Source organism: Tyto alba, unplaced genomic scaffold (genome assembly GCF_018691265.1).
Source record: "Tyto alba isolate M040663 unplaced genomic scaffold, T.alba_DEE_v4.0 Super-Scaffold_39, whole genome shotgun sequence".
NCBI lineage: Eukaryota > Metazoa > Chordata > Aves > Strigiformes > Tytonidae > Tyto > Tyto alba.
In genome coordinates, this window is record NW_024881314.1 from 13,394,362 (window position 1) to 13,414,617 (window position 20,256).

Below are 20,256 nucleotides of genomic sequence, written 5' to 3' on the forward strand. Positions count from 1 at the left end.
ATTTCTACAGTACAGAAAAAAAAAAATCTTTTCACATACTTACCAACAAAGTTGACTATAACAAACACAAATCCCTCTCACATGCAGGTTGGCTGTAGAGGTGGGCTCACAATGTCCTTTGCAGCTAAACAGGATTGTTCTTGACTATGAGGACAGACAGGACAGAAACTCAGTGGAAACCTCACTGTTCATAGTTTTGACACAGACTGCAGGATTTGCAGTAGTTCCTTATTTTGCCTTGCCTATGTTGAAAAACGAATATCTAGTCTTGCTTAGTCCTGCCTGACCTCAGAGGTATCCCTCAGAACAGCAGTGATAGCTGGTCCCTGCCCGGCACCCTTCCCTCTTGCGGTTTGTCCTGCAGCTGTACTGCCAGCCACGGCTGCTCCCAACCCCTCCCCAGGAGCTCCCTGGGCTCAGTCGTGCCCCAGCGCCCATCAGCCCACTGCGGTGATTGACGGTGCAGCTCCACAGCCGCCTCAACCTCAACTCCTCTGCGCCAGGGCTCTGCACTCCAGCCCTCCCCTGCTAGCCTGACAGCATTTTTCTTTCCTCCCCAGCCACCATCACACACGTACTGAACTGAGTTAAGGAGCTCATCAGGGAGCAGTGAGGGCTGGGAGGGAAGCCATGGCCAACGGGGAATGGGCAATGCCCGTCCCACTGCCCTGGCCCAGGGACTGCAGCCAGATCCAACTGAGAGTCCAGATCACCAGACAAATTCCTGGAGACAAGGCAAGTCTGAGGACAAGCTGGGAGGTCAACCTATGAGTCAGGGTCAGGATCAGGCTTGGTGGGGGTAACCAGCATCAGACATAGCCCAGTGGTGGCTGGTGAGATCCACGATGATGAGGCAGGTCTGAGGTCAAGCTGGGAAATCAGCCCGTGCATCAAGGACTGGATCAACAGGCTCCATGGGCAAACACAGGCAAGGCTGCGGCTGAGCTGGGGATGGACACTCCTGCAACAGCTCAGGCAGGGACTGCAGGGCCCCTCTTGAGAGGGTTTATATTCTTCCATAACTACTTGCTAGTTTTACTGTACAAATTTGTTCATGTGTATTCACTGAGTCAAAGATCTAATTCTCTTCCAGGTACATGAGCTACCACAGAAACATGGAAATGTTGCTGTGAAGGCATGGCTGGAGGTCTAGAATCCAACAGCCCAGCTGAAGCACGGTTGTCACATCAGACCAGGTGAGCCATGGCTTTGTCTAGGTAAGCCTTGGAAACCTCCAAGGATGGAGATCACACAGCCTGCTTGGGTCACCTACTGCAGCCTGCACGACCCCCCTGATGAGGACATTTCCCTAAAGTCCAGACAAAACCTTCCAAGCCACCGTTTGTGCCCACTGCCCCTTGGTATATCACCTAATGCCTGCAAGGAAAATCTGGCTCAGTCATCTCTGCAGACACTCCTGGCAGTAGTTACACATTGTTACTGGATTTTGCTTCTTCTTTGTGCACTTCTGCTCAAAGGCCACGTTCTCTGGCCTCCTGACCATACTGCAGAACCCACCATCTGCAGAACCCTAATTCAGGTCTTTCACATCCTTCCTCACTGAGGACCCTGGACAGGACCAAAAGTTGTGGGTGCACCAGCACTGGGTGGAAGAGGGAATAACTCCCTGCAGCGTGCTTCTCCTCATGGAGCCCAGGGTGTACGTGGACTTACTTGCCCCAGGAGCTCGCTGAGGGATGGTGTGTTTATGTGCTAACTGGCTCGTGTTCAGGGGTACAACCGGGGAAAGACTGGAGAACCCTGTAACTCCGGGAATGCGCGTATTGTAGCTAAGACCACACAACTGTGGATTTAGGCTCGATTTTGAAAAGAAGCATTTTTCAGTTCTCTCTAAAAACCAGTAACTATGACTAAGCCTGGCTGAGCAGCCCAGGCGCCCCCGCTGTCCCCCTGCCCCCCCCAGGGGCGGCCCCCCCGGCAGCGGCGGAGGCGGAGCGGCCATGGCGGGTTCGGCCGTGGCGGGTTCGGCCATGGCGGGGCGGCTGTGGCGGCTCTGTAACCTCGCCATGGCCGCCTTCTTCGGGCTGGCGGCCGCGGTGCAGGTGAGGCCGGGGCCGCCGGGGCCGCCGGGGCCGCCGGGGCCGCCGGGGCCGCCGGGGCGGCCGGGGGCGGCAGGCGGCCCGCGCCCCCGCTCTGCTCGGCTCCCCCGGCCGGGGCGGGTGCTGCGGGGCCTCAGCGCGCGCCTCCTCGCTGCAGGTGAACGACCCCGACGCCGGGCTGTGGACGGTGAGTCGGGGCCGCCCGTCGCGCCGGCGGCGGCTGGAGCGGGGCGGGCGCCGGGCGCGGCCCTTCCCCTGCGCCGCCGCCTTCCCCCGGGGCCCCCGGAGGCCGCAGCCCCGCTCCGCCGCTCCCGTCGCCCCGGCGCCTGGGCCGGACCGCGGCCGCCGGAGGAAACCAGCTCCCTGCTTTTAGCCGGAGAGCAAGCGGGCGCTGGAAAAGGAGTCTCTCTGCAGCAGCGATGGCTGAAACCCGACCGTGCTTCCCGGATCTTCCTTATTTCACCCCAGATTTGCACCTGCCCTCTGCAGAGCGTTGGTTGCCTGCGCAGAACGCGCCAAGCTGCCCTCGTTCCTCCCGCCCTCTGCCCGAGACACCCTGGGCAGGCGACCTCCTGTCACCTCTGCTTGCCTTGAGTGACCAGCTTGACCGCCTTCAGTCTCCGCTCAGCTCGGCAGGGCTTCCTCGGGCTCGAGGGCAAATCTAGAGAGAAACCCGCTTCCCTCTTTGCTTTGCCAGCCCTTTCTCGGGCACACGAGCAGCCCGGTGGCCCTGGCCCGCTGCGGACAGGGCCTGGAGCTGAGGCACGAGGGGGAACGTCTCTGTGTCTGGCAGGAGCTGCTGGGGTGTGGGGGGGACATCCCCCGCGCGGGTGAGCCCCACTGACAGCAGCCGAGCCGGGCTGGGGCAGCCAAGGGTGCTGCTGCTCTCAGGGGAGCCACCCAACACTGGTGGAGGGTTTGGGGGGCCCAGGGCTGGGATTTCCCGTAGGGGCTTTCCCTGAGGGATCAAGATGCGGTGCAGGGGCCACTGTGACGGGCGGGTTGGGCAGTAGGGACTAGCTAACCCTGAAGCTGAGGACCAAGGGCTGGCACTCACTCACTCGGCTGATGGTCCGGGGGTTTGGGTGGTGGTGGTGAAGATGAGCACCAGCAGGGCGGGGGTGTGCCAGGGGGAGAGGGATTGGCAGCTGTTCTGTGCCTCGGGCAAACTGCTGTGAAGGGAAAAAGCCTTGATGTGGATGGATGCTTCTGCTTCCTTAACTTCCTAAGTTTTGCTACAGAATAGATGTATGTTTCATTAACAGGTTGTCTACTTAGTGCCAGCTGCCCTGACACTGCTTGTCAGCATTAACCCTTCAATAACAGGTATGATATTGGTGTGCAGAAGAGTCTCTGCTCAGATTTTGCCCCCCAAAGTTTTTTTTTTTTTAATTGAATCACAGATTAAGATCAGGCCACATGGAAATATGTCCTACTACCTTTTGAGGGGAAAAAGCTGTGGGACCTGCTTCTACAAAAGCTGGTCATTTTAGTGCTTGTGGTTGGACATGCTGGAGGTGAATGGAGGACCCCTGCATAAAGGCCTGCTGCGGGCATGGGCTTAGCTTTGCACTCCAATTCCAGTGCTCAAAGCTGTGAGTGCAGCGCAAGCCTGGGACCATGCTCTCAACCTGGCTTTGATGTTGAGATTAGCACACTAATTCACTTTGTTTCCTTGTTGTAAATCTGTGGTTTTGCTTCTCTACCTCAGAAGAGCGGTTGAGCTCTCTACAGTCCTTTTGGAAGAACTAAAGGTCTTGTTCAGCATCGAGTATTGCAGCTACCCCACAAAGCGCATGGGCCGTATTGGCGACATTTAGGGGCTTCAGTGCAGTGGCTGAGTTTCTAAGGGTGTACACTAAGAGGACTAATGCCACATCACGTCTTGAGAGAATCAGTCAGATTAGATTTTGCCCAGGACTCCAGAAAATAGTTAATTTTTTGTATTCTCATCCAGTAGAAAAAAATTTCAAATCATGACACTTTATGTACACAAAGTGACTGTATCTTTTCTGGATGAATACTTTGAATAAACTAAAACCACACTTATGACCAAAACCAAAATCTTCAAGAGTGCATGCTATTGTTACAAAACACACTTGCAGTCTCTCGGCATGCTGGCTACCTTAAGCATATAAAGTGGCAGCACTCAAAGCCAAAAAAACCCTTGAGTGTTGGTTGCCTGTGGTTTTGAACATTTCGGGGAAGGTTTATTCATGTGATAGGTATAGCTTCAACATAATGGCATTTGGCTGGTCAAGAGAATCTTCATGTTAAACTCACAAGTAGGTTTTTATACTTGTGCCAAGATCTGTGGAAAACAAAAATTAAAATAGCACAACTATTGTATAACTGGACATTTATGTATATTCACCAAGGCATCTTTGCCATTCAAGTCTGTGGAAGACCCAGATTCTAAATTCAGCCAAATGGGGAATCGATTACAACTTGGGTCACACTGAGCTCTTGAATTTTGGCAGCACATCATCTTTAATGCTTGCTTGGAGGGGTGAGTGCCCAGAAAAGACTGCTTTTAACTTTACAGTTTTTGCCATTAATGTTGCTGAGATCAGCGAGAACTGCCTGTGCCCTTTGCTTACCTCTCTCCCACAAGCCCCTGGGAATGGACATAGAAAACCACAAGAATCTGTGGGACCATACAGATATTTCACATAATCTGTATTTCTCTGTTTAAAAACATCAGTCCCCAGGCAGAGACGTCATCAGCGTTGCTCATCATCACAGGCAAAACCTCAGGCAGAGGCTTCTCAGGGAGTGTGAGGGAAGATGGTCCATGGAGTGTGGCGGTCCCTCGGTGCCCTGACGGGTGGCTGGGAGCTGGGGCTTGCTCCCATGGGCTCCGGTGGCCCTCTGGGGACATGCTGAGCGTCTAGTTGTGGCTGTGAGTTCCAGAAAGGCCGTTCCTTCTGTTTAATAGATCTTTAATTTGTAATCCGCCTTGTGATTATTTTTTTTTTCCATGCATGTTGAATACTGGAGCCTGTTTTGTCTGCTGGAGAGAATGGAAAACTCTTTTCATCGAGGTGCTGCTGCCAAGAAGTTGCATTCCTAGCAAAGCAAGCCCCAAGCCCACTAGTGTTTATTTTCAACACCACTTTTTAGCAGATTACCCTGGTCATAAAGATGCTGGTGTTAATTCCATCTTCCTGCCTAAGATGTGTGTGTTTGCTGGAGGCATCTCTTAGCAACTCATTTGCTTTTTGATTTATAGCATTTACTTCATGCTACATTGCAGTTGCTGACAGTCTATTTTTTTCCTCAGATAATGGTGTTTGGAGAAGCCTTTGTGACCTTCATTCTGCTGGTTGTATTGTTGGGACCATTGCCTTGGCTTGCTCTTTGTTTGCTTATGCTCAAGGAAATATTTTGCATGAAGAGGAAGGCAGGTAAGCAGTGATTTTTATTTTCCCCTGTACGAATTCAGCACACCAGGCCATCTCCTTTTGGTGGTCACCTTGCTAAACTTTATTTGCTGGGCTGTTGCAATGAGTGCTGTGGTCCAGGGGAATCAATCCAAGGAGGAAGGACCACAGTGCTCCAAACCAGCCATTCGCTGGACAAAAGAGCTAAAGGGAGAGTGAACAGTCATGATTGCTTGCCTGACTGTGGCAGTCGGATTTTGTTGGGGTTGTCTGTGTTAATGAGAGAAATGTGCTGTGGAATACAAGTTTAGCAGTGGAACAAAAAGCGGAGGCACGAATTTCTGCAGCTGGGTCATGTGTGTTTGTAGATTTGTAGTGGCAAGCACAACCTTTATAATCATAGTAAATAAAATATATTGAACTTCTCCAAAGGAGCAGACACTACTGTTTTAAAGGCAAAAACCATCTGCTTGTATTATTTTTCTGATCAGATTTTTGTTTGGCTTTTTAGAGAGTTGTTTGGTCTGGTGATTATTACAATATGGATGAGTCTTTGTCGTAGTTCAGCAAAGTAAGTTTTGTTTCCTTTTTTTTTTATTTTAATCTGTTCATATGTTCATGTTTAGTGACTAGCTTCTTCTAAAAATCATAGTTGATTTTGGCTCCTTGCTTTTCTGCTTCATGTCACTGTCTGACCCTTCTCAGATACCTAATCAGTAATATCTGGTGCTACGGCCTGTAGGATCTTGCACAGAGAAGTCTGTGGCAGAGTCAGTACAGCTACACAAAACATTTTTTCTGCTCCTCCTGCCATAACGGGCAGGGGACATTCTCCCTTCACATAAGGACAGCACACACCTTCTGCCGAACAGGCTAGTGAGCGTTGGCCACAGCTGCTAATGAACTACAAAGCCATTTCTGCCATTGCTCCCAATTTACAGAACTTTCCAGTGAGGGTCTTTGTGCAGGTGTCCACTGCGTCTGCTGGAGCAGGGAGGTGATGCAGGCAGAGCTGGCAGAAGGCTCTGGGTCGCTGCCTGGCTGCACTGGCTCCACATTTTTCCCATTCAGCCTCTTCAGGGAAATGTGCGACAGCAATTTTGCTAATTTCTGTTATCTGGGAGCATGAAAAATCCCAATCTGCCAAAAAGTACCTTTGTGCTGGGAAAGCATGTCACAGATGCTCTGGGCAAGCAGGGTGCTTTTTTTTTTTTTTTTTTTTTCTTTTCCACCTGGTTTATGTAACCTGAGGTGGCAGAAAAAACTTCTGCTGGCATGTGGTGCCTCTCCAGTAAAGGACTCTGCTGATGCACCCACAGGAGCTACATTACAGTGCCCAAAGGCTCTCTGCTGTCTTTCTACCTGCAGCCAGGTGTGAATGTTTCATAGCAGTCTGAAGTAGCTCTGTTGCACTTGTTTCTTTATAGGAGTCGACTGGGTGGAGTTCACTTGACTGCTGCAATTGTGGTGGCCTTCTTCCCCTTTGTTTTGTGGCTGTACATTTATGCGAACAAAGACATGCGAGCATCTTGGCCAACACACTGTAAAACGGTGATCTAATTGGGTGGGAGAAAGTATAGAATAAATATTCTGATCTTACTTGCCTTTGCTTTTGGTTCCTAATGAGAGGTTAGTATCAGTTTGATAGGACCCAAGAATGTCTGGCTGCTTTCAGCAGTGCAGTTTGAAATTTTATTTTTTTTTTTTTTTAAATTGAGGAATACTGTCAAATCTGAATGGAGACTTTTTATATGGAAACTGTTGTTCAGCTGGCTTCTTCATACATTTTCAAAGCACTGTTGATCTAATATGTGTTCTAATGGTGTATGCAGGATATCCTGGCATCTTTCACTCTCCAACCACCTTGTACTTTGCAAAATCTACTGTTCTGTAACATAATGGAAAAGTAAAGCAAACACTTTGTTACAATAAATGAGTATTTATAGCTGTAAAACTTCCAGATATCTGCCTGGATAGTCCATTGAGACTAACTGAAAAATTGAACAATCTGTATTTCTGTTCTTGTTACATCTTAATTGATAAAACAACCAAAAGAGGATTGTGAAAGAACAACAGCAATTGATAAAGGAACTGCTAAAGCTGACAGAGTGATGCTGAAGAAGCAGCACTGTAATTAAACAAGAAAATACGGAGATAAGGGTGAGGGCTAACACCTTAACGCCATCAAGCAGGGAAATACCAAGATAAGTGCATAGGAACACAAGCTGCTGATAAAACCAAGGAGATAACTACCTGAACTATGAGTGAGCTTTCATCATTAACATGGAAGGGACCCTTGCTCAAGTCCTGAAATGGACCCCACCAAGAAAAAAGCCCCTTCCTCACTGAATGTATGATTAAAAAAGAGACTACTGTGAGTTTAAATAGAGATGAGACCTCTCAAGGACCAATGAGAATGAGGGTAGCCAAATTTATCAGTAAAAACTACTAATAACTGTCACTTGTGCTGTATAAATGCTTACCGGGTGCTAACCAAGGGGTGCTAGCTTTGTGGAATTACCACCTAGCACCCATCTCTGCACAGATATGGATTAAACAAATATACCAACTCCGTGTGTTTTTTGGCTCACTGCACACCGAGTAAAACAACCCATATTTTTGGGACAACATTTCTATGCTAAAATTGTGTGTAGAATATATCAGAATAAGTATTTTTGCTGTTATCTTTATCTGAAAATTACTAGTTTTACAGCGTCATAAATAGTATTTTTATACAGATAATTCAATTAAAGCTTCTGTATCTTTTCTGAGATGTGTACTCAAGACTGCTACCAGCAGATGTGCTCACAATCACAATTCTGCTTTTCACAGAATTTCTCTTCCTGGAAAGCAGAACCCACGCAGCAGCCCAGTGACAGTAAGCATGTTCCACCATTACTAATCCTGAAGAAGGAAGCACATGTGAATACACTGGACACACAAGCTGGCTGGGAGAGAGCCAGAACAGGTCCAGATGCAGCACAGCTACATGATCCTTCCATGTCAGCAGCTCAGTACTGCTGCAGGCTAATACAGCTGTGCACATGTAGGTCCCAGCGGGTTTATCTGCAGCATTACATGATCTCCATTTCCCCTGGGCTTAGCTTTTCTTGAAGATTACTTTAGTCTTTTGAAGCAATGTTAAGAAGACTGCGTTAGGCTACAGGGTGGACTAATTTTACCAGACATGAGACATTACTGACTATGATGTTCCAGAAAAATTAAAAAAAAAACGAAACAAAACAAAAAAAAACCCCTACCAACAACAGAAATTGAAATGCGGCTGGGCAGGTACAATTCTGCATGTTCTGACTGATATATAACAGCAGCTTTTTTTTTGACAATATTCATAATATGGTTTGCATTTTTTCACAGTAAGTAGAAATATGGTCAGCACTGGGTGTTTCAGCTCAGCATTCTGCATTCAAGTATATTTATTTCAAACATGGTTACTGGCCTTCGCTATTCTCCACAAAGAAACTAGGTTTGTTTTCTTAAAATAATTTCTAAAATTCTGTATCCAAGAGAAAATTTTTTGAGGTAAAGCTATAAGGATCAGCCATGCACATCTTTCTACAAACACATAATAATGTGAATCCCCTGCTTTTTTGTCCGAGTTCATCCTGAAGAGCAATTTGTATTTGTTTACCATTTTCAGAAATGCATAACTCTGTCTGAAATTCTGCCCCTTCCCTTTAGTATCATTTTATCTTCATAGACATAAATAGTTCCAAAGGCACTGCTTTCTGGTGGAGTTTCAATAACCCCCTCCAAAGTCAGATGATGAACTCCATGAGAGTCTAAACAATAGCCACCATCGTGCAGGTGTCCTGCAAGAAAGCCAACCACACACTGATGGGAGTGTATAACTGAAAGGGCATCTTCATAATTCCAGGCTAGGCAAACTCTGTCTGAAGCATCTGGATGAATGGGCAGATGACCTGCAGTTGAGAGGTAAAGAAGCAGAATTACTTTAAGTGTAACCAAACTCCGCCTTCATTCCTGCTAAGTTCAGACATCTAACTGTACACAGAAAGCTTACCGGACTGTGAGAGGTGGCTGCTATTCTACTTCAAGTTACACTTGTACCTAACTCAGTGGAGCTACAAAGCTGCTACATGTTTTCCTCAGCTAACACTGGCTACGTAACTTTTTTTTTTTTTTTTTTCATATATCCCCCATATCCACCTACCCGTAACTACAACTTTTTCTTGGTTTTCATCAGAGAACTTAAGGACTTCATTGAACCAGTCCAGCTGGGCTTGGCTAAATCCTCCGTTAAACTCTACAAACCGAGGTTCTTTGAGTCCTGCAATGAAGAAGAAGTTTAGGATTAGGTCCATACACCTCTTGTGGCTCCCCTATTTGTTTTATGTAACTCTGCTTACAATAGATGGTTTACTCTCATAACTTTTTTTTTTTTTTTTTTTTTCCCATCTCTTGGATCAAAACTCCAGCCTCCTTGGACAAACAAGAGAAAATTATGTGTATTTTCAGGCACAGGATTTCCATTCTTGGATTCCCCCCCGGCATGGCACTGGGTGGGCATCAGTCGGTGCTGCACCCACAGCTGTCTTTTGTTCCGATACTGCAGGGCACACAGCACAACCGAAACCCGCCCCACAAGCACCCGAGCAGTGCGACAGGTATGGGGGGAGCGTCTCCGGTGCCCGCCCAGAGGCCCAGTGACTGGCTCTCAGCGACAGCAGGGAGGGAAAGGCGGTGAGCAGGGACGGGGCAGGTGCCAGCCCCGGGAGCGGCGTCGCTGCTCTGGGAAGCGGCGGTTTAGCCGCCCGCACCCTGCCGCGGGGTCGAGACGCGGGTACCTGCGGGGCTGTTGAGGTCGTCGTTGGGGTTCTTCTCCCGCAGCAGCCGCAGGGACTCCCGGTAGCGGATGCTGTCCGGCTCCCTGCCCAAGACGCTCAGGTCGTAAGCGTCCAGCACGACGACGCGGAACCGCGCGGCCGGGCTGAAGTGGTAGGCCTGGCAGTCACCGGCCGGCCCGCCCGCCGCGGCCCCGGCGGGCCGGCTGTTGAGGCCGCTGTGCGCCAGGCGGGCCCGGCTGAAGTTATAGAACTCGTGGTTGCCCCACGCGTGATGCACGGGCACCGGCAGTCGCCCCAGCGTTGCCAGCACTCGCCCCAGGGCGCCCTCAGCCTCGCCGCTACGGGCATTGAGGCCATCGATGCTGTCGCCCAGCTGCAGCACGAAGGCGAGCGGCGGCCTCTCGGTGGCCCAGTCTTCCACAGCGTCGCGCAGCAGGCTGAGGCTGTGGCGGTAGTACCGCCGCCGGCTCCCGCCGAAGTCGTAGCCGTCCTCTGCGTCCGCGTACTGGATGTCAGCGATAACGCCGAAGGAGAAGAGCGGCGCCGCCTCCATGACGGCCGCTCTCGGGTGAGGGCGGCGGAAGGGGCGGGCGCGGAAGCGGGGGGCGAGAAGATGGCGGCGGCGGCGGCGCTGTGCTGGCGGCTGGCGCTGTGCGGGCGGCTGGCGGGCGCTGTGGCGAGGGCCGGGGCGGCGCAGCCCGCGGTCGGCAGCCGCTGGCTGTCCCGCCTGCCGCCGGGCAGCGGCCCGCGGGCGGGCGCGCACAGGAGGGTGAGTGAGGGCGGGAAGGAGCCGCGTCCCTCCTCGGCGGGGCAGCGTGGGGCGGCGGGACGGGCCGCGCCGTGCCGTGCCGTGCCTTTCCCCCTCTTTTCAGTCACTAAACAGCTTCTCCTCAGCAGCTGGTGTCGTGGCGGTCGCTGGCGGCCACCTTCGTGCTGTGCGGAGGGCTGCTGGCCGCCATGAAGAAGGTGAAGCGGTGGAAGGAGGAGGGTGAGTGCGGGAGGGAGGGCCCGGAGCCTTCCCGCTCGGGGTAGGGCGGGGGAAGCGGCAGGAGCGGCGTATTCTGTATTCAGATGATGCGTTTTTTTTGTGCCCGTATGAATTTTACCCATTTCGGCATCCCGCAGAGTCACGCCATGCTTTGCACAGTGCTGCCTTGTGCCTATGTGTATATAAGTGCCACAGAAAATTTTCAGAAATTCAAAAAAATCTCCAAGGTTAAGCGTTTTCAAATTCTTATATATGCTTTTAAGATTTTCAGAATAATTGCATTTCGTTATGCATGCTGCTGCCACTCGATGCGGCACAGAGGGGGAGGTGGGGCTTTCTTGTGCACGTAGGTTTCGCTTTGTGTAGCACCTCTTGTAGTAGCATCGTGTTTCCTTTTCCAGCTGCAACTGCCCATGCGTTTTTTTTCATGTTTCTGATGTTGAAAATCAGAGGTCTTACAGCTTTTACAATATGTTCAGTTTGCAAAGGATGCTAATTTTTCTGTTTCATACCAAGCCAAGTACCTGTCTTTTTTTGTCTGTTTTTTTTTTTTTTTTTAATTTAATAAAAATGCTGTCGGATCACAATGAAGGAGATTATTGTGTTTCAAAGGACTTTATTGATATATTTGATTTTGCCCAAAATGGAATGCTTTTTGGAGTTCTTGTCCGGATTGAGCTTTTACACAATGGCGTTAGTAGATCTTGAGGATTCAACATCCTGGGCTGTGACTCTGAGAGGTTGCCTGACTCTCAGCTGCTTTTGAGGCTCATTTGGGAAGCAGTGTGGGTTACAGCATGGATGTGTTTGATCCCCTCTTGTTTTTTTGTAGAGCTGGAGAAGGAACGAAACCGAGGCATTGGGAAACCGCTGCTAGGAGGGCCCTTCTCACTTGTCAACCATGAGGGGCAGCCCAAGACCAGCGAGGACTACATCGGCCAGTGGGTGCTGATCTACTTCGGCTTCACACACTGCCCTGACATCTGTCCTGACGAACTGGAGAAAATGATTGAAGTGGTAGAAGAAATTGGTATGGGAATTCGGTTGGCATAGTGGTCCTTTTTATGGGAGGTCCAGGTTTATTGTGGTAAAATACTGCAAATGGTAATAACTGATCATCTTTTTTTTTTTTTTTTAAAAAAAGCGCTGTTGACCACTATTCAGTAGTTGAATTAATTGCTAAGTGATACATACATCAACCTGCCTGTCACTAGGATCTGATTATAATATAGAGAATGACAGCATTGATCTTTCTGTAACAGGGGACTTGGTAATCAAACGTGATGGTGGCAGGTTACAAGGAGCGGTTCCATTGCATTGTATTTTTGCCAAGAAGTGGTTGTGGAGTGTATTAGGGTTTTTTTCTCTCTGTTTTATTAATTCTGAGAACAGATCTCTGTGGAAGTCTTTTCTAACAGTAACTGTGCTGTGGAATGGAGGTTGAGGGAAGGCTGTGTGATAGAGGTGGTTTTCTTATCCTTCGGGCTCTGAAGAGTTACAGAGCAGGGATAATAGTAACCAAGCAAGTGGGGGGGTGGACTAAGTTGAAGAAAATACAGTGAAAGCTATGGCTGGAACATGAGAAAAAGAGCCTGAACTGTGTCTTCACGTATTTTCTGGCTCCACCATCACAGATGTGCTTTCGTTGTATTGAAATGATAAATGCATCACTCATTTTCTGCATCAGAGTCAATTTGTCATCTCTCCTGAGCAGGGCAGGGTCACCCGCTGGGAGGCTGGAAGAGTAGCTGCACCTGGCACAAGCATAGAGCTTTGGATTTCATGGCATTTGCTTCATTCACAAATTACATAAATTAAGCTGCACAAAATGGCCATTTTTGTCACTTAGGGTGGGTTTGGATTGATGTTACGGTAGGTTGGCTGTGAGCTTTTTTAAAGGGAGGTGAGAAATGATTTTTAGTCTTCTAAGAAAAATAATAATTGTTAATGTCACAGATAGAATCCCATCTTTGCCTAATTTGACTCCACTCTTCATCACCATTGATCCTGAGAGGGACAATGAAGAAGCCATTGCCAGATATGTTAAAGGTATTACTGTTTCCTTCCTTGCTGTCTTATAGCATGTAATATGGAGCACTGAAAAGGAGGCTCTCGATGGGATTCTCTTCACTAAAATGTCTCAATGTCTTCTTTCTATCTAGAATTTTCTCCAAAGCTGATCGGATTGACTGGTAACAAGGTACAGATTGACCAAGTGGCCAAAGCTTACCGTGTGTATTACAGTGAAGGTCCCAAAGATGAAGACAGTGATTACATAGTAAGTAAATGTAGGGCCTTTGCCTAATGAAAGTCTTTGGATAACAGCAGCATATAGATTTTAAAATCAGAAGACAGCTGTTGCAATCTCTACTGAAGCCTTACATGGTAGAGCCCCATTGCACCGATGTGTTGAGCTGTGTTTTAGAGGTCTCAGTCAGAATTGCAGTGCCTTCCTGCAAGCTCAGAACCTCACTGAAGCATGTTCTAGAAATGTGCAATCCCAGGCTACAGAGTAGCATGTGAGCTAGCAAGCTTGGCAGTAATTTGAACTTTTTCTGTCATGTAATGTTTTTGTCTGGCTGTATTCCTATGTGCTCTGAAGTGAAAACAGAACTGGGAAATTAAGGCAATAGAAAGAGGGAGAAATGAGAGGTAATCACAACTCATTCCCTGCCAAACAGATACCAAGGAGCTGGGTCTTCCTGTCAGGAGACTTGAATAATGCAAAGTCAGCCTGCAGATACCATGGGGATCTTTCCTGTGACAAACGACCTGGAAGAGAGAGCAAGTTAATGCTAAATTAAGTGGGAATAAAATAGAATAATAATGTGAAGGGGGAAACTGAGGCTTAAGTGAGGCTAAACTGGGTAGTCAAAATCTTACTCTCTGGTAGCGAATAGGACTGGTTGTAGGGCTCAGAGCTGCTGCCATGGTCTTCCTGACTTGCCACATCCTGAGCAGACTGGAAGAGTAAAGTAGGTACAAGTGATACGACAAGTGAGGATACAAGTTATCTGATCTTCATTACAAGAACTAAATGCATCAGAGAAAGCTAAAATCAGATTCAAAAGGAAAGGTGATGGTTCTTGTTGCAGTGAGCACATGAGAATCCCTCGCTACAGATGCAAATGGTAGAAGTTCATGGAGAAACTTGTTAGTCTTTGGAAAAAACAATCTGTTGAGGATTGTGAAACGCACAGAACGCTTGCCTAGTTGAGGAAGCCCATAAGCTAAAAATGTTTGGAAACTGGGAAGTAGTAGAGGAAGATAGCATGGTTTTGGTGCTGGTTTTATACTCTTTTTTTTTTTTTTTTTTTAAAGCAACCATTGTTGGCCACTATTTGAGGTAGGATGCTGAGGAAGACTGGTTTTGGCCTAATCCAGTATTGTCTATTCTTAATCTGTTTTTGAAAACCACCTGACTGCAGCAAATTAATTATCCATGTGGACAAAAAAAAGTGGTGCATAGAAAGAAACAGCAAGAGCAGCACATGATCTCAGTAAAGAGAAGATGGAATCACATTGGTGATGTGCACTGCTCTACATTACTAAAACGGGTGTGAAGTGAGAGATCAAGAACTTGTTTTTGTTTAAAGTGGCAACTCAATGGCTACACAAGTCTGTGTCTAAGATACTGTATTTGAATGGAGGAGAGAAGCTTGCTGGAGAAATTCAACAGCGATTTAAATCAGTCTAGTATCAGTCTAAAGAAACTGTTTAAAGTCAGAGTTATAAAAGTGGGCTGGTGGAAATGCAAGAATACATTGTAGGAATAGGATTGACAAAGGATGCCTGCTCAGGAGACAAAAAAACCCAGTAGAATCTGATAATAAATGAGTGAACTGAAGTTAATGAGAGATAATGGAAGGAGGCCAGAAAAGCTGAAAGTGTACTGCTCCTTATGAAGTAAACCACACCTGGATTCTGGCATGGCCATGAAGAGAAAGCACAGGGGTTTGGCCAAGGAAAGTAACTCTAGATGACAGTAGCTTCAAGGGAGGCTGGAGAGTGACATCGAACTGGAGAATGTGGCTACAGATGTAGTGAAGGAGGAGCGATTCAGGATCCAGGGAGAGTACTGCTGGTTTGTGCTAGGGCTGTGAGTCTCAGAGAAGGGTAGGGCAGTGAGGAAGAAAGGCCAGTGAACTGGAAGGAGATCAGCTTGGGAGCCCTAGACATGGTACCAAGGAGGAAGAGTATACCTGCATCTCTTCAGGATTTGTGATACCCTCTTGGTTTTGAGAGGCAGTGAGTTTTATGTGCTCAGGGCAGAAAGACCAGAGGACACAGATCTCTGAAACAAAATGGAAAGAGGGGATAGCAGCAACAGCAGACCTGGAAGGGAGAGCATGAGCCTGGTTTTGTGCCTACCTGAGACTTATCCAGGTAATTACTACTCTCATTTCTTCTAGTAAGGTTTTTCTTCTTCATTTTGTCTTGCATGGACCTGTTGTGCCATTTGCTTATTAAGACTGATGGTTGTTCAGGTTCTATCTCCTCTGCAAGCTGCTGGGAGGTGGGGAAGAGGTCCACTACAGCCAATTAAACTGCTGCTTGTTTTGACTTGAAAAGAACATTGAGATGAGCATTGAGAAATAATTTCTAAACATCTGATTGAATTTTTCAAGTATTACTTGAATGTTACTAGTTTCTACTTAATAATCTCAATTTTATAATTCTCAATACCAGAACTTCCAATTTCAATGATGATCTTGTGCATACAGTGGGAACAGTGCAGGCTTCAGGCACACCTTGAGAAACAGTGGTCTTCTGCACACAAACTGCATTCAATCCTGACTGTATTTAATCTTCCATAGGCTGGGAGTTAAGATGCTCTGAGCAGGCTACCTGATGTTGCTTTTTTGGGGGGCTATCTTGCAGCTGAAAGATCTAAAGTGTGATTCAGATACCTTAAAATAAATTGTCTCCTATAACTTGATTTTGTGGTCTTATATTGCAAATTTGAAATTGGAGTAAAATATCTGAATTAAACCTGCTTCAGTAAAATTTTGAGAAACATCCTTTCAATGACAGAAATGCCATTAATTTAATGCATCCTTTTACCTTGTGGTACTGAAAATGTTTATGTTATTTTTTTATTTTTTTCGGTTTTAATTTCAAACACAGTGTTGTTCTCAGGGCGTAAGTACATTTCAGTTCCTTTTTCTCCAGTGGCAGTGAGATGATGTAGTCGCTTGGGCAATTACAGATTCATGGCCTCCATTTTCAATATTTTCTCTCTGTTCATAAAAATGTTGTCAGTTAGATGCAGACAGTACTTGCTATAACATTTAAAATAAATTTACAATGCAGTTAATTTTTACATAAATCAAATTGGAATACATTGAACATTTAAATAATTGTTACTTTGAATGTTTTTTAAGTTTTTCAGTTCAGACAGCAGAGGGAGCCCCCTCCCAGCACATGTATTTCACTTTGCTCCAGCTCCTCTATGTGCAACTCCTGTATCCCAGTGATGCTCTTGGTCCCATTGTTTGCACTGACAGCGAACTTGATTTAACGAAGTACTTGTGTTTTATATTGGATTTACATCATATTAGCAGCAGGAGTTTGAATACCTTGTAAGGGTCATGGAGCATCATGAGAAGTAGAGAGAAACTGGGAAAATTCAGTGGGAAAGACCATTAAACTGCAAGCTTGCCCCAGCCTTGTCTGTGCTGCAGAAGGGGTTCCCACAGCTTAGGGAAGACTTGTCTGCTTGAAGTATTCATTTGCACATTCTGAGTATACAGCTGGTTTTCTCTCTTTATTTTCTTGGGTAAACTAAAAAGAGGTTGCTGAGATGACGCTGAGGTTTTCCTCATCTTGCTTTAGCTTCTTGGTGAGAAGCCTTGTCAGACAGCTGAACCAAAGGCTGAATGGGACACTGTTGCTACTGACTTTGAGAGGTGTGCAGGATGTTCCAGTATTTAACGGGTAGCTACAAAGCAAATGGAGACTCCCTTTTTACAAGGAGTGACATGTAAAAGACAAGGTGTAATGGGTACAAGTTACTCCTGGGGAGATTCCAGTTGGACCAAGAAGAAAATTTTTCACAGCACAAACAATCGGCCATTGGAATAATCTCCCCAGGGAAGTGGTGGATTCCCCAACATTGGACACTTAAAAAGATTTGGCTAGATGGGGTGCTGGGCAATCTTGTCTAGACCATGCTTTTGCTGAGAAAGGTTGGACGAGATGATCCTTGAGGACTTTTCCAACCTGGTGTTACATGATTCTGTGATTCTATGATCTTTTTTACCAATCCACGATGTGCTCTCTTGCAGGTGGATCACACAATAATAATGTACCTCCTTGGGCCAGATGGTGACTTTGTGGACTATTATGGCCAGAATAAGAGGAGCACTGAGATTTCTGCTTCCATTGCTGCACACATGAGAAAATACAGATCCTAAAACACAAAGTGTTCAGAGATTGTTCTGGACATCATCTGTAGGTTTGGCTGGAACTGGACAATGGAATTAAAGCAGAAGCATAAACTGTAACATCCTGTCACCTCATGCCTCCTTTCTTCCAGATGAGAAAGGCAACCATATGTCTGCAGAACACCATTATCAAAAATCTCTATAGAGCCTTCCCCATAAATATTATTTGCAGCAAGGTCTAGGCTACAGAATGAAATGTGGGACTTGTGAAACACTGGTGAGAGCAGAAAATGGAAAGCACTTAATTTGGGAACAATGTGTGTATCACTGGTAAAAATTGCTATATCTTGGCAAGACATCTGTGAAGGACAGTCACTGCAGGAGGATTACTTGATGAAAAGCAATGTGAGTCATGGCATTCTCAGAGGACCCTTACCCTCTTTTTTTCTGCACTGTTTTGCCTTCTGGGAGAGGCAGTTACAATATTCTAAGCAGGAGAGCCTTAAGAGTACTTCTTCACCTTCTTAAATTTGATAAAGAGCACTGAAAGTGTCAGCAGCTTCCACACAGGGGACCAGCCCTTTAGTGTGCCTGATCTCTTCTTCATTTGAATGCAGAAATTAAATGTTGTTTTTCTTGGTGATTTTTCCAGGTGAACGCTGTTAACTTACAAGGAAATGAGTAATGGTTGCGAATGGATTTTTCTTCTGATATAAATGATTTTATGCACAGTTGGCCTGATTGTTCTATGCTGAATAGTGAAGTCGGGAGGATGAAGGGGGTCTGTGTCCATGCATAGGGCTGTTAATCAGATAAATTTTATGCAGCGCAGCATTTGAAAACAAAGGTTGTTTTGTATAAGTAATATACTTTTTTTTTTTCCTTAGTTAGATTTGAATAGAATATCATCAGAACTTTGTATACTAGCCAAGTTTCCTGTTCTTGCTCTGTTTTATCTCTTTTCAGAAAGTAGTGTTTATCTGTAGTAGTGCAAACCATAAGCTGAATGTGCTTTTTTAAGGTAGCTGAAGCACAGAGAATGGCTCACAGGAGACAAAACAGAAGTTCTTGGTGCAAGTCCCAGAGTGTTTCACACTGGACACAAGTATTCCTGCTGGTAGCACTGGCGTTCTTTTGAGTGTGGTGGTTGGGGGAGAACATTCCTGTCCAAGTGAAGGTGCAGTGTCTATGGTAAATTTCTGTCTTTCAAAAATCCTGAAAAACAGTAAACTTAACCTGTTTTAGAGCAGTTATGATAAAGCAGTGTAGGTCCACATCAGCTGCCCTATCCTATGGTGACCTCCTGAGCGTATCGGGAAAGTTACTGTGGTAGAGTAAGTCTAAGACTGCACTCTTCTGATAAAGCTCTGTCAAGGAAGACCGTATCAATTTCCAGTGGGAGTTTTTAAGAAGTGTTTTAGTAGAATTAAACTCACAGCTGGAAAAGGAAGTAAGTTTGTTTTGTTTTTTTTTTTTTTTTTCTCCTTGTACAGGCTGGCTTGATTGCAGTAGGTAATAGTAGTGGCTTCCAAAGGAAATTTCACACTAAGTCTTCTATCAGTTAGAGGCTGTGTCACATCCAAGGTGTTATCAATAATATTAGTGTGTCTGTGTTAACTGACACACTGGCAATAATGATTTTATTTTCATGGAGTGGTTGTGTCAGCATTGTTTCTAAAGAGCCTTTCCTCACCTTTGATTTTTCCCCACAATCCTGGAGGTAATTTATTTCCCAAACTTTCCTTACAGAGCTGACTTTTGGTGCCTGTTAGCTCTGCATTTCTTAGTCTGGTTGACTGTGCACCAGTTCATTTTGAAACAAGACTTTAAGTTTGAAACAAGACTTGACCTGCTGGTGGTAGTACTGTGGGAAGCTGGACTGGAGACCTCTGGAGCTCCCTTCCAAACCGTGCTTCTGTGTTTCAATTAAATGTATCTTGTTGAGACTGGACTCAGTGCTCTGAGCCTCCCTGCTCCTGTTAAGTGTGTATGTATGTTTCCTTATTTTCATCATGAAGTTTACCAGGGAGCATCACCTCCTCTTTGAACTTCTGATGCAATTGTTTTGAGGGTGACTTATGCAATACAGTGCATTAGGATATAGAAGGCGATAAATGATATTTATCCACTCTTGTGATGAAAGCAACATTGAAATACCACCTCCTTATTGGTGTCAGTGGCTCAACACTGGCCATTCAAAGGGTCACTATGTAGTGGACAAGTGCATATTAACTGGTAATGAACAGCAACTAGCAGTGAGTACTGCTTGTGGAGACAGTGTTTAGAAGTGCAGGCCTGTGCAGCTTTTTATAATGCCCTCTCATGTGCTATAAATCCCCAAGTTCTTATCTACCTTGTTTGCATTGGGGAAATACTTCTTTTTTTCTTTTTAAAAAAAAAGTCAGAAATAATCTGAATATTTTATCTGGGGGCAGGAGGTGTGTGGGAATTGTCCTGCCTGTCTCGCTGCTTCTTCTGTATTAAAGAGTCCATTCCTTTCTGTTCTGTGTTTCTTGAAAATGCTGATGTAGAAGACCTGGTGGGAATGTGACTAAGAAATGAAGCAGCTGATCTGGGAGGATACTTGCCTCTTTAAAGTCTATTTGTGCTTGT

General features: G+C 46.3%; 3 protein-coding genes across 8 annotated transcripts; 2 read left to right on the forward strand and 1 right to left on the reverse strand.

Annotated features, from left to right (window-relative positions):
* The first annotated feature begins 1,955 nt into the window (after positions 1–1,955).
* Positions 1,956–8,696, forward strand: TMEM220 (transmembrane protein 220). 3 transcript variants are annotated; one of them, XM_042802582.1, is made up of 6 exons: positions 1,956–2,063; positions 2,218–2,247; positions 3,326–3,386; positions 5,344–5,467; positions 5,955–6,014; positions 8,276–8,696. In XM_042802582.1, exons 1-6 carry the CDS (start codon positions 1,962–1,964, stop codon positions 8,343–8,345), a joined length of 447 nt encoding a protein of 148 aa, XP_042658516.1. In that variant the 5' UTR covers positions 1,956–1,961; the 3' UTR covers positions 8,346–8,696. The 3 variants fall into 3 exon arrangements, with proteins under 3 accessions (XP_042658516.1, XP_042658514.1, XP_042658515.1); XM_042802580.1 differs by lacking the exon at positions 8,276–8,696 and adding an exon at positions 6,871–7,042; XM_042802581.1 differs by lacking the exons at positions 2,218–2,247; positions 8,276–8,696 and adding an exon at positions 6,871–7,042.
* Positions 8,697–8,846: 150 nt separating this feature from the next.
* On the reverse strand, positions 8,847–10,855 carry ADPRM (ADP-ribose/CDP-alcohol diphosphatase, manganese dependent). Of its 3 annotated transcripts, none has more exons than XM_042802578.1 (3): positions 10,270–10,855; positions 9,636–9,752; positions 8,847–9,384 (listed from the first exon to the last, which is right to left on the reverse strand). In XM_042802578.1, exons 1-3 carry the CDS (start codon positions 10,820–10,822, stop codon positions 9,098–9,100), a joined length of 957 nt encoding a protein of 318 aa, XP_042658512.1. In that variant the 5' UTR covers positions 10,823–10,855; the 3' UTR covers positions 8,847–9,097. The 3 variants fall into 3 exon arrangements, with proteins under 3 accessions (XP_042658512.1, XP_032847999.2, XP_042658511.1); XM_032992108.2 differs by having other exon boundaries at positions 8,847–9,273; positions 10,270–10,837; XM_042802577.1 differs by lacking the exon at positions 9,636–9,752 and having other exon boundaries at positions 10,270–10,837.
* A 25-nt stretch (positions 10,856–10,880) lies between these two features.
* On the forward strand, positions 10,881–19,093 carry LOC104359332 (protein SCO1 homolog, mitochondrial). 2 transcript variants are annotated; one of them, XM_042802579.1, is made up of 6 exons: positions 10,881–11,038; positions 11,164–11,257; positions 12,090–12,287; positions 13,214–13,306; positions 13,420–13,535; positions 17,545–19,093. In XM_042802579.1, the coding sequence occupies exons 1-6, from the start codon at positions 10,883–10,885 to the stop codon at positions 17,671–17,673; spliced, it is 786 nt and encodes a 261-aa protein (XP_042658513.1). In that variant the 5' UTR covers positions 10,881–10,882; the 3' UTR covers positions 17,674–19,093. The 2 variants fall into 2 exon arrangements, with proteins under 2 accessions (XP_042658513.1, XP_032847977.2); XM_032992086.2 differs by having other exon boundaries at positions 11,167–11,257.
* The last annotated feature ends 1,163 nt before the right edge of the window (positions 19,094–20,256 follow it).

Coding starts and splice junctions, on each gene's coding strand:
- TMEM220 (XM_042802580.1), top strand. CDS start 1,962: ATGGCGGGTTCGGCCGTGGCGGGTTCGGCCATGGCGGGGCGGCTGTGG. Junction 2,064..2,217: donor GGCTGGCGGCCGCGGTGCAG/GTGAGGCCGGGG, acceptor TCCTCGCTGCAG/GTGAACGACCCCGACGCCGG. Junction 5,468..5,954: donor TTGCATGAAGAGGAAGGCAG/GTAAGCAGTGAT, acceptor TTGGCTTTTTAG/AGAGTTGTTTGGTCTGGTGA.
- ADPRM (XM_042802578.1), bottom strand. CDS start 10,822: ATGGAGGCGGCGCCGCTCTTCTCCTTCGGCGTTATCGCTGACATCCAG. Junction 9,753..10,269: donor CGACCTCAACAGCCCCGCAG/GTACCCGCGTCT, acceptor TCTTCATTGCAG/GACTCAAAGAACCTCGGTTT. Junction 9,385..9,635: donor AGAAAAAGTTGTAGTTACGG/GTAGGTGGATAT, acceptor TCTCAACTGCAG/GTCATCTGCCCATTCATCCA.
- LOC104359332 (XM_042802579.1), top strand. CDS start 10,883: ATGGCGGCGGCGGCGGCGCTGTGCTGGCGGCTGGCGCTGTGCGGGCGG. Junction 11,039..11,163: donor GGGCGGGCGCGCACAGGAGG/GTGAGTGAGGGC, acceptor GCTTCTCCTCAG/CAGCTGGTGTCGTGGCGGTC. Junction 13,536..17,544: donor ATGAAGACAGTGATTACATA/GTAAGTAAATGT, acceptor GCTCTCTTGCAG/GTGGATCACACAATAATAAT.